At 37.7% G+C, this 12,201-nt stretch overlaps 1 protein-coding gene across 4 annotated transcripts in view; it reads right to left on the bottom strand.

The window, feature by feature from the left end:
* Window positions 1-12,201, bottom strand: part of ERO1B (endoplasmic reticulum oxidoreductase 1 beta) — a 68,282-nt gene that overhangs the window by 28,909 nt on the left and 27,172 nt on the right. For all 4 annotated transcript variants that reach the window (XR_003730345.2, XR_013416001.1, XM_015126968.3 and 1 more), the window contains exons 3-5: window positions 9,471-9,554; window positions 7,802-7,843; window positions 5,655-5,737 (exon numbers count right to left, since the gene is read on the bottom strand). Coding sequence is in view for 2 of the 4 variants with exons in the window: in XM_015126968.3 (XP_014982454.1) it covers window positions 5,655-5,737; window positions 7,802-7,843; window positions 9,471-9,554 (209 nt within the window). In the remaining 2 variants the exon portion in view is untranslated. The remainder of the gene's footprint in view (window positions 1-5,654; window positions 5,738-7,801; window positions 7,844-9,470; window positions 9,555-12,201) is intronic.

Below are 12,201 nucleotides of genomic sequence, written 5' to 3'. Positions count from 1 at the left end.
CTTCACTGAAAACAACTTTGATCTACATTAACAAACCTATATTCAGGCCTTCTCTGTATTGAATACTCACGATGGTAGGACCTATCAGAGAGGCATCATTTTGCTACCCTCTTTATTCATAACACAAAAGGAAAAAACAAGGTACAAAAAACTATATAAATCAGGTATATAAAGGTAAAAATCAGGTAATTTCTAAATGTGGTACTGTCGTAATCAAGAATTTGTTTTGTATTTGAGAAGCCGCTACAAAGAAGTATATCAGCTTGGCTATACCACATCAACTTTATCAATATATTTTTCTGGTTCAACTTACTGTGGAATTTTTTTCCCTATGGGAGTATATAATAAAAATTAACAAAAATATTGTATCATAGTTGACTCAATTGAAATACATAATGCCATAAAAATAATGCCTAATTATAGCTAAAATGATGTAACTAAACTTGTGTTTAATAAGATAGATCTTATGTTGAAAATAGTGAAGAACAAATCAATAGTGATATAAATTCCTATTTTCTTGTTAATGATATGACTGACTTTCAGGAACTTTCTTCTTTGAGCATCCTTATTTGAGGAGGCTTTGCTGATTCTTTCACCTAATCCCTGCCTAAAACCATAATAAAGCCATGCCTAAGCCAGAAAAAACATTGAATGTGCATCCAAAGCTAACAAAGCTGACTCAGTTTGATTTATAAATGAATTAGAAGGGACCTTAGAGGTTATCTAGTTGAACTTTTCCAAAAGTCAGCTTGAAGATGGATGCAACACTATTTGCATGAGAATTTCTCAGGCTTATCCTTTCAAGATAGTGTCCTGAAGTTAAAGTAGTAGTCTTCAAACTGGGAAATGAGGAGCACAAAAGATGGAATAGGGAATGAGAAACTTTCTGGGAGTGATAATTTTTTTTTTTTTTTTTTTTTTTTTGAGACAGGGTCTCACTGCACCCAGGCTGGAGTGCAGTGACATCATAACTCAATGTAGCCTTGACCTTCCGGGATCAAGTGATCCTCCTACCTTCAGCCTCCCAAGTAGCTCAAACTACAGACATACGCCAACACATCCAGCTAATTTATTTATTTAGTTTTTTGTACAGACAGGGTCTCGCTATGTTGCCCAGGCTGGTCTCAAATTCCTGGGCTAAGTGATCTGCTTGTCTTGGCCACCCAAAGTTCTGGGATTACAGGCGTGAGTCACCGTGCCCAGTCAATATATCTTTTATTTATTTACTTACTTATTTATTTGAGACACAGTTTTGCTCTGCCACCCAGGCTTGAGTGTAGTGGCACGATCTTGGCTCACTGCAACCTCCACCTCCTGGGTTCAAGTAATTCTCCTGCCTCACCCTCCTAGGTAGCTGGGATTACAGGCGCCCGCCACTATGCCTGGCTAATTTTTTTAATTTTAGTAGTATTTAGGTAGTATTTTCACCATGTTGGCCAGGTTGGTCTCAAACTCCTGTGATCCCCTGCCTCGGCCTCCTAAAGTGCTGGGATTACAGGCATGAGCCACCAAACCTGGCCTATGGTATCTTAATTGTGATGATGTTATATGGGTGGACACATGTCAGAACATCAAACTGTATACTTTATATGCCGTGTGTCATATTTCATTATACCTCAAAGTAAAGCTGTTTAAAAAATCATAGTACCAGTCGCTGGAGAAGTTGTAGGAAAAATAACTGATACACTGCTAGTAGCAATACAATCTGGTAGCAATTTTAGAAAACAATTTGGCAGTACCTAATCTCATTCCTAGGTGTATTCTCCATAAAAATGTACACATGTATGCATCAAATTTATTTTTTATTTTTTTACACATAGTATCTCACTTTGTCACTCAGGCTGGGGAGTACAGTGGCACAATCATAGCTCATTGCAGTCTCAAACTCATGACCTCAAGTGATCCTCCTGCCTCAGCCTCTCAAGTAGCGGGGACTATAGGCCCACGCCACTGCACCTGGCTATTTTTTTTTTTTTTTTTTAATTTTTTGTAGAGACAGGATCTTACTTGTTGCCCAGGCTGATCTTGAACTCCTGGCTTCACATAATCCTCCTGCCTTGGCCTCCCAAAATACTGAGATTACAGGCATGAGTCACCATGTCCAACTGTATCCACCAAAATATTTTTTTTTTTTTTTGAGACAGAGTCTCCCTCTGTAGCCCAGGCTGGAGTGCAGTGGCGCCATCTCGGCTCACTGCAAGCTCCGCCTCCTGGGTTCAGGCCATTCTCCTGCCTCAAAATATTTTTGAAATGGCCCCAAAGTATAAGCTATCGAGAGCAGAATGGAAACATAGCACATTCTTACTACAGAATATTATGTGCCGATAAAAAAGAAGTAAACATTGCTATGTCCAGAAACATGAATGAATCTCAGACACATGTTAACAAAAAGAAGCCAGGTACAAAAGAATATATTCTATATCATTCTCTTTATAAACAGTTAAAACCAATCTCTGTCGGTATCTCAAAATCATGGTTAACTTTGGAAGGTGACAATGACTAGGAAAAGTCCACATGGTAATCCGGGCAGCAAGTGTACTGCTCTGGATGGTGGCTATAGAGTTGGGTTCACTTTGTAAAGTTAAATTGACCTTTACACTTAATAATTTTCTACTCTACTGCATGTGTATTATACTTAAAAAATTTAAGTTAAAAAAATTTCTGTTCAACAACAAAAAACTACAAGCAAAATTAAAAGACAAGTCCTAACAACCAATAGAGCCAACAAAGAATTATCACATTATATAAAGAACGCTTACAAATCAGTAATAATTTAAAAATCCAACCCAAAAGAGAAAAAAATGACAAAGAATATAAACTGGCAATTTACCCCAAAATTTTGTAATGACTTAAGCCTAATCCCTAGATCATTCCTCTATTTACACTCTCTCCTTGGTGACCTCACTCAGGTTATGGCTGCTAAATACCATCTATTCATTGACTGACTTCCAGACCTCTCCCCTAATTCAGACTTGTATACCCAACTGCCAACCTGAAATCTCCAAGGGGATGTCTCACAGGCAGCTCAAACTTAACAAATCCAAATTTGACTTTAACTTTGTATCAGACTTGTTCCTCCTGCAGCTGTCCACAGGTAACTAAATGGCAACTCCATTTTTATAATTCCAAATCTTGTAGTCATCCAAAAGCTCGTATCTTCTCAAAATCACATATCTAATACTGCAGCAAATTCTGTCAGCTTTATCTTCAAAATACATCCAGAACCTGACCGCTTCTCATCATTTCCACTGCTATCACCCTGGTCTAAATCACCATAATGTCTCATTTGGATTACTACAATAATCATGTAATAAGGTTTCTGCAACGTATCAGGCTCCCTCAACACATGCCCTTAACTCCTCTGTTCAAAACCTCCCAGTGACTTTTATTCTACCCACTCTAAAAGCAATACTCATTATAATTGCTTTCAAGGCTCTACAAGATCTCTACCCACCCCACCTCCTGCCCCATCCCCAGCATCTTTTGACCTTGTCTTCTGCTACTTTGCCCTTGATCACTGTGCTCCAGTTACATTGTTTTACTGTGTTTAGGTCTAGGCATGATCCTGCCATGGGGGTTTTCAACTAACATTTATATATACCTGGATTGCTCATACCCCAGCCAACCATAGGATGACTCATGCCTTCACCTTCTTCAGCAATTTGTTCAAGTGTCATATTATCACTTAGGTCTTCTCTGACCACCCAATTTAAAACAATGCCACTCACTCCCAGCCCTCTTTGTTCTTCCCTGCCTGTCTTCCCTAACATTCATAATCATTTTACTTACTTATTTCTCATATATTTTACTTGTCTATCATGTTATTTCCTCTGACAAGGATAAAGCTACACGAGGGCGGAAATTTTATCAGTTGCATTACTGTATTCCTAGTACCCTAGAACAGCGCTTGGCACATTGTAGACATTCATTTGTTGAATGAAGAAGAAACTCAAATGTCCAATAAATAAAAAATGCTCAAATCCACTATAATTACAAAGTATAAATTAAACAAAAATGAGGTGCTATTTCACACTTATCAAACATTACTTTTGGTAAGGATGTAGAGAATGATACAAGCTGTCAGCACTGGAGTCAGTAAACATTCACACCAAGTACTATGGAATGCCATCAGGCAATATCAAGAATGGGTACAAAAAAGACAATCTTAAGATTCAACAATTTTACTTCTAATGTGAAAAAAAATTCAGGAATGCTCAAGGTGGCATGTTTGTAAAAGTAAATAATTGGAAATAGCTAAACAATCGTCAATAGGAGAATAGCTAAGTAAAATGTGGCATATTTATATGATGAAAATCATCAGTTAAAAGAATAAATCTGTGTTTCAACATGGAAAGATCTAGAAAGCAAAATGTATAATGAAAAAAATTGCAGAATGTTAAATATAGGATATCATTTATATAAAGGAAAAATAAAACCATATACACAAAATAAAACTATCTTATGTATACATATAAATATATGATAAAAACAAAAATGGACTGGATATACACCACCAAATTCATGATAGTAGTTACCTCTACTGGATTAGGGAATACAGCATAAGGGATTTAAAATTTACGTGATATTTCTTGTTCCTTAAAACATATGGCAAAAAATGTTAATATTTATTTACTTGGAATGGAGGATTATTTATTTGAAATGGAGGATATATATGTGGGTGTTTATTATCTTTTATTTTCCTATATTAAATTTTGTTTTCAATAAATAAAATTGCTAATTTATACTGAGTCATTAGCAATTATAGTACATAAATACAAATCTTTTTTTGTTTGTTTGTTTGTTTTTGAGACGGAGTCTTGCTCTTGTTACCCAGGCTAGAGTGCAGTGGTGCGATCTCAGCTCACTGCAACCTCCACCTCCCCAGATTCAAGCAATTCTCCTGCCTCAGCCTCCCAGGTAGCTGAGATTACAGGCACCTGCCACCACGCCCGGCTAATTTTTGTATTTTTAGAAACAGACAGGGTTTCACCATGTTGGCCAGGCTAGTCTTAAACTCCTGACCTCAGGTGATCTGCCCACTTCAGCCTCCCAAAGTGCTGGGATTACAGGCGTGAGCCACCGTACCCATCTTGTAAATACAAATCTAATCAAATGGGAATGTAAAGGAATTTCTGAAATATCCCATTCCCAACTACTGATTATGTCTAGTCATTTTACACTGCACAATTTGAGGCCACTTATATATTATTTATGCTGGTTTCTATTTAGAATAAGGAAAAGTTAACAGAAAAAAATCTATGAAATTTAATAGTTAGGCTAATAACTTTTATCATTCAAAAGGTAACATGCAGACTGAATTACTATTTATAAAAGACTTAGGAGTTCAAGCCCCTTCTTCCATAGTAATCAGGAAAAATGGATCCATAAACCCTGTTAGCTGAACAATCTTGTAAATTTCTACTTTTTAAAAGATTTACTATGGATGGTACATTCTAGAAATTTAGGGATAAATCAGCCAAGAAGAGGCAAAGCTATTATGAAATTTAGGATAAAGAAAAACTTTTTCTTCCTTTTAAAAATATATTAGTTAAAACTTTAATGGGTACAAAAATTTTTTACCAAAATCATAAAAAAAATTGATTCTTGATATCAATAAGAGAATATTTTCTTAATACTACCAAAATAAAACTTGCCTTAATGTGCTGTTAATTGCTCCCAGTTTATTAGCTTGCTCACAATCTTCTAATTCTTTGGTACTGTTTGCCATTTTCAAGTACTGCAAAGAAGTTCATAAGTTTAGTAATAATTATTACCTTATTCTTTATTTCAGTTTCTACTGGCAGAATAATCAATCTGTCAACAATGATATACACTAAATATAGATACATTCCATTATAAAAATTCCTATCATATGTAAGAAATACAAATGAAAATGAGGCAGAAATTTCCACCACCTAAATATTATTTCCATCAACAACATATTAAAATTTAACAATTAGGCTGGGCACGGTGGTTCACATCTGTAATCAGCACTTTGGGAGGCCGAGGCGGGCGGATCACTTGAGGCCAGGAGTTCAAGACCAGCCTGGTCAACATGGTAAAACCCCATCTCTACTAAAAATACAAAAATTATCCAGGTGTGGTGTCACACACCTGTAATCCCAGCTACTCGGGAGAGGCTGAGGCAGGAGAATTGCTAGAACCTGGGAGGTGGAAGTTGAGGTGAGCTGAGATCACACCACTGCACTCCAGCCTGCATGACAGAGCAAGACTCTGTCTCAAAAAAAGAAATAAAAATTTAAAAATAAAAGTTAACAATTAGCACTGATGTGTTGGTGATGATGTCAACTGAAAAAACAACCCTCTTGGGAAGTAAATTTGACCATATATATGTGTGTGTGTGTGTATGTATATATATGTATACATACATACGTGTGTGTGTATATATATGTATACATATATACAAATATATGGTCAAATTTAGTTCCCAAGAGGGTTTTAATATATATAAAAGTTATATATATACACACACACATATATATACATATATATACACGCATACATGTTTGCAAAATGCTTAAACCTTTGAACCTGCACTCCCACTAGTGAGACCATATCCCAAGGCAACCATTCTTTTAAAAAGGTACAACTGCCTTGGAAAATTGTTTGGTATTATTTGTAATGTTGAGATAGGCACACCTTGTGGTTCAGCAATCCAGCCTTTACATGTACACCTAGAGAAACTCTTGCATGTGTGCACGAGACAAAGGACAAAAATGCTAATGCATTACTGTTTGAAATAGCCAAAAACTGGGAACAACTGAAATGTCCATCACTAGAGGAATGGCTAATATGTGTTATAGTCATACAACTGACTACAGCTATTAAGATGATGAACAAAATCCACATATACCAACAAAGAAAATTTCAAAAGCATGAGTAAAAACACAAACTGAAAAAAAGTGTTTGTAACCTAAAAAAATACAAAAATATTTAAATAAAAAAATTTACACACAATAAATTACATATTACTTGTGAATACACATGCAATAAAAGTGTAAAATATATTACTTGTAGATACACCTGCAATAGGAATATAAAATCGCAGAAGGATACTTCAGAAAAATGGTTAGTTCTGGGGAGGGAGGAAGTAGAATGAACTGGGAAAGAGCTGAGGGGGTTTCAACTGCTTTTATATGGTTTTATTTATTTCAGATCTGAAACAAAAACAAATACAATAAAGTAAAAACAAAAGATTACACGGGAGAGAGAGCAAGAAGAAAATGCAAAGGAGGCACAAGGAGGAGACAGAGAGGATAGGATGATCTTCATTATGTACGTGCAGTAGTGAAAAACAGGAAATAAACAGTTATCTAAAAACATATAAATGGCAAAATAAACTATAATACTCTCATAAGAGGACAAGAACAATCATTAAAAATGAATATCTTAATACCATCTGAAAGTACTCTGCTCAAAATATCTTGATAATTATTTACTCTATACAATATAATTTTGAACCTGCCAGGCTGACTAGTGGAAACAGAAGACTAAAAATAGCTATGTGATAAAACACCTGCTGACTAAGGGATCTGACACTATAGTTACATTTAATAGTTGTTTCAGAGATTCCAAAAACAGTACTGAAGTAATTTCAAAAGAATCTAGGAATGTACAACCTATCTGCTTGATGCAAGAGTTAGGGATTTGGAATTCTGAGGCAAAATGTCTCCATTCCCAACTAACCATAATATGGTTCTTTATTACAGCCACTGTCAGTCAGTAAATGGTAAATTTCACAATGTAAAACAGAAACACTCAAGGAAGAGGAGGGACTTACCTTATTAGAATGCCCAGCTTTTATTCCAACCGGAATTTTACTCTTAAAAAAACAAGAAAAACACAAATTTAAAAAGTGATCTTTATTGTTTTTGGAATTTCTTCACAAATTGTCAATGCATTGCTCTAATTCATCAAGTATTTTATTCTATGAGGGGCAAATATACATTCGCTCAAATTCTGTTTTCACACTCTCTCATAAGGTAAAAGTGTTATCCCAATATACAGACTTATAAATCAAAGTATAGAAAACTGAATGACGTACACAAAGTCAGAAAGCCAAAAGCAGCTCTAATAACTCTTAGTGCAGTATTTTTTATAGTTTATATAATTTAGGTTAAAAACACTGATAATCACTTCTTCCACAAACTTTGTTACCATAGAAAAGAAAGTTTTAAAAGTTCAAAATTATTTGCAATGTATTATGTGCAATTTTAACTTCTGCTCTAATAAAGTGTAGGCAATTGTGGATTACTAGAAGGCTTTTTTTTGGCCCACATGATTAACCTAGTAAATCTAGGGTTTACCAATGGGCGGAATGTGTGTAGCTGGAATATTCTTTTTCACAAGGCCAATAATTAGTGTTAGGCTTTAATAAATGTATCTGAATTATTACAACTGGTTTATCAAACAGAACTGTAAACAAAATACTTAATACATATTTTGTTCTTAAAGGAAACTGAATATTATAAATTTTTAAAGAATATTCCGTTTAGGAAGGACATTGGTGCAGATTTTTAAGGACAACAAACTAGACTGATTAGGTAAGAAAAACAGAAAGTGAAAGGAAAACAAGGCTTCAGCTAATTACTGTTGAAGGAGAGGAATATAATTAATTATGTTAGATAACAAAAATCAAAGTCTAAACTGTAGCATTCTCTTGGTATTAAGTATAGGTTTTTTAAAAAATGTAAACGTAACAAGGCCAAGTGAAAATCTAATTCCAAGCCTGAAATTTCCCCAATTAAATCATTATAAATTTGAAATATAGGGCCGGGCGCGGTGGCTCAAGCCTGTAAGCCCAGCACTTTGGGAGGCCGAGACGGGCGGATCACGAAGTCAGGAGATTGAGATCACCCTGTCTAACACGGTAAAACCCCGTCTCTACTAAAAATACAAAAAACTAGCCGGGCGTGGCGGCGGGTGCCTGTAGTCCCAGCTACTCCGGAGGCTGAGGCAGAAGAATGGCGAGAACCCGGGAGGCGGAGCTTGCAGTGAGCCAAGATCGCGCCACCGCACTCCAGCCTGGGCGACTGAGCAAGACTCGGTCTCAAAAAAAAAAAAAAAAAAAAAATTGAAATATAGGGTCTAGTAGTTTATTTTTATTTTGTTTTTTTCCTATGAAACAAGATGCTGATTCAATAAAGCATGAAACAAAAGACAACTGCAGATTCAATCCTAGAACAGTCCTCTGATTTTCCTTCCATTTTAGAATAAGACTATATTTCCACATTCGATGACCAGTATCACTGGATACAAGTGTCTTCAAATCCATTTTGGTGTCAAGTATAGAATCTTCAATAATCTGGTTCTAAAGGAGAAAGCTGAGAGCATGTGAATTTGCTGACATGTCCAAATCCATTGACATTAGCCTGAAATAAAACAGAGGTTATGCTTTTCTAAAAGTCCAAGAGAAAACTGGCTTTGCCCTGCTGTTTTATTTATTATACCTCCGGACAGGGCTCCACATGACAGTCTTTTATTGAACAGTGGCCATCTTCTGCCCAGAAAGGACAAGGTCGCTTCAGATTAACCTTGAAAGAAAGAATAAATTAAAGTTAGTAAACTCATATTATAGTTACGGGATGTTCTCAAAGTGTCACTGTGCTGGACACCAGTGACATGGTGGTGAATAAGAAGGAATACTTCCTATCCTAGTGGGACCTATATGGTTCAGAATTTAAAATGACTGCAATGAGCTAGATCATGCCATTGCACTCCAGCCTGGGTGACAGAGAAAGCATTTAGAACTACTTTAATGTCTTCCAGCCTCCTGATGTTATCTTATTAATGACAGTTCTCTCATGCACCCATTTATTCAACGAATGAGAACTGAGCATCCACTATGTGTCAGACACTGGTTAGGCTCTGGGTGAAAGAAATGGACAGAAAAAGAACTCCCCTCTCCCTCTGGAACTTAAATATCTATTGAAGGAAACAAGTCAAATATTTGTATGTTTCGTACAAGTTGTAGTCAGCGCTACAAAGAAAATCCAGAGAATTGTAATAGTGGGGCTGGCGGATGGAGGCCTCTGAGGCGGTAATATTTTAGGATGGAGGAAGTGTGCATTTAGATAAGGCAATAAAAAGCCTGGACAGTTATGTGAACTAAAAATCACCAGTTGAGCTGATGTTTAACGTAGAAGGGGGAGGGTGGTAGAGAACGAGGATGGAGGTAAACAAGGGACAGATCATGCAGGACATTTTAACCATGGTAAAAACTCTGGATTTTCCTATTCTACACATTACAGGAAGACAGTAATGCAATAGGACTTGCAGATTGCCCATGCCAAAATCTAGATTTTATTCTCTTTCCTCCCTTTTCTTGTACCCCATCAAACAATTCATTTTCCATTTTTCACCACCTACCTCTTGCCTACACTATTGCAATAGTCTCCATGCTTCTACTTCTATTTCCATATAGCAACTACAGTTATCTATTTAAAACAAATCAGATCACATTAATCCCTCCTCAAAACCTTCCTGTGGCTTCCATCACCCTTAGAGTTTATAAACTCTGCAGCAAGCTCCACAAGGCCCTCCATAACCTGGCCTCTGGCCTGCCTCTCTGACCTCTAGTATGCTCCTCTGGCCACACTGGCCTTGCTGGGAACACACCAGGCTCCGTATGTCTCAAGGTCTTTATTATTTTTATTTTTTGAGACAGAGTCTCGCTCTGTCACCCAGGCTGGAGTGCAATGGTGGGATCTCAGCTCACTGCAACCTCTGCCTCTTGGGTTCAAGAAATTCTCCTGCCTCAGCCTCCCAAGTAGCTGGAATTACAGGTGCCCACCACCGCGCCTGGCTAATTTTTGTATTTTTAGTAGAGACAGGGTTTCGCCACATTGGCCAGGCTGGTTTCGAACTCCCGACCTCAGGTGATCTGCCCGCCTTGGCCTCCCAAAGTGCTGGGATTACAGGTGTGAGTCACTGTGCCTGGCCGGTCTTTATCTTTTTTTTTTTTTCTTTTTTTGAGACAGTGTCTTGCTCTGTCACTCAGGCTGGAGTGCAGTGGCACAAACCTGGCTCACTGCAGCCTCAAACTCCTGGGCTCAAGCGATCTTCGTACCTCAACCTTCCAAGCAGCTGGGACCACAGATGTATCACCATACCCAGCTAATTTTTTTTTTTTTTTTTAAGTAGAGACGAGGTATCACTATGTTTCCCAGGTTGGGCTGGAATTCCTGGGCTCAAGCCATCCACCCACTTCAGACTCCCAAAGTGTTGAGATTATAGGTGTGAGCCACAATGCCTGGCCTCAAGGTCTTTATATTTGCTGTCCTCTCTGCCTGTATTATTGTTCCTCCAGATCTTATGACGGCTCACTCTTTCACCTCATTCAAGTCTCTCTCACATGTCACACCTCAGCAGAGAGACCATTCCTGGCCAGGCTTGCTGAAGTAGTGCTCAGTATGCAACCTCTATCCCAACGTACTGTTTTACATTCTTTTTTTTTTTTTTTTTTTTTTTGAGAGGGAGTCTCGCTCTGTCGCCCAGGCTGGGATGCAGTGGCCGGATCTCAGCTCACTGCAAGCTCCACCTCCCGGGTTTACGCCATTCTCCTGCCTCAGCCTCCCAAGTAGCTGGGACTACAGGCGCCGCCACCACGCCCGGCTAGTTTTTTTTTGCATTTTTTAGTAGAGATGGGGTTCACCTTGTTAGCCAGGATGGTCTCGAACTCCTGACCTCGTGATCCGCCCGTCTCGGCCTCCCAAAGTGCTGGGATTACAGGCTTGAGCCACCGCGCCCGGCCTGTTTTACATTCTTTTATGGCACTTATCACTACCTGAATGTTATCCGCTTATTTATTGTCTGCACCTCCTACCATCATAAGTATCAGAATTTTGCATTATCTTATCCTTAGTGCTTAGAACAGTGGTATAATACATACTAGACACTAAATTAATATGGTTAAGTAAACAATATCTATATTACAGAGAAGAAGGCAAAAATAGGTAGAGACTGGCAACATAGAGGAGAGGGTGATCAACTCTGACTTTTGGTAATATGTAACATGGGTATGACTAGAAGTGTTTGAGGGAGATTTATAGGCAGCGGGGCAGGATATGCATAAACAAAGAACCTTAAAACAGCATGGCACATTTGGGGACTGCAAGTTCTCAGCCTGGACACCTCCCTCGAGCTTCTGGCCTGTATACCCACCTGCTTCCTTGATTATCT

This window comes from Macaca mulatta, chromosome 1 (genome assembly GCF_049350105.2).
Source record: "Macaca mulatta isolate MMU2019108-1 chromosome 1, T2T-MMU8v2.0, whole genome shotgun sequence".
Lineage (NCBI taxonomy): Eukaryota > Metazoa > Chordata > Mammalia > Primates > Cercopithecidae > Macaca > Macaca mulatta.
This window is presented reverse-complemented; position numbering and strand designations above follow the sequence as displayed.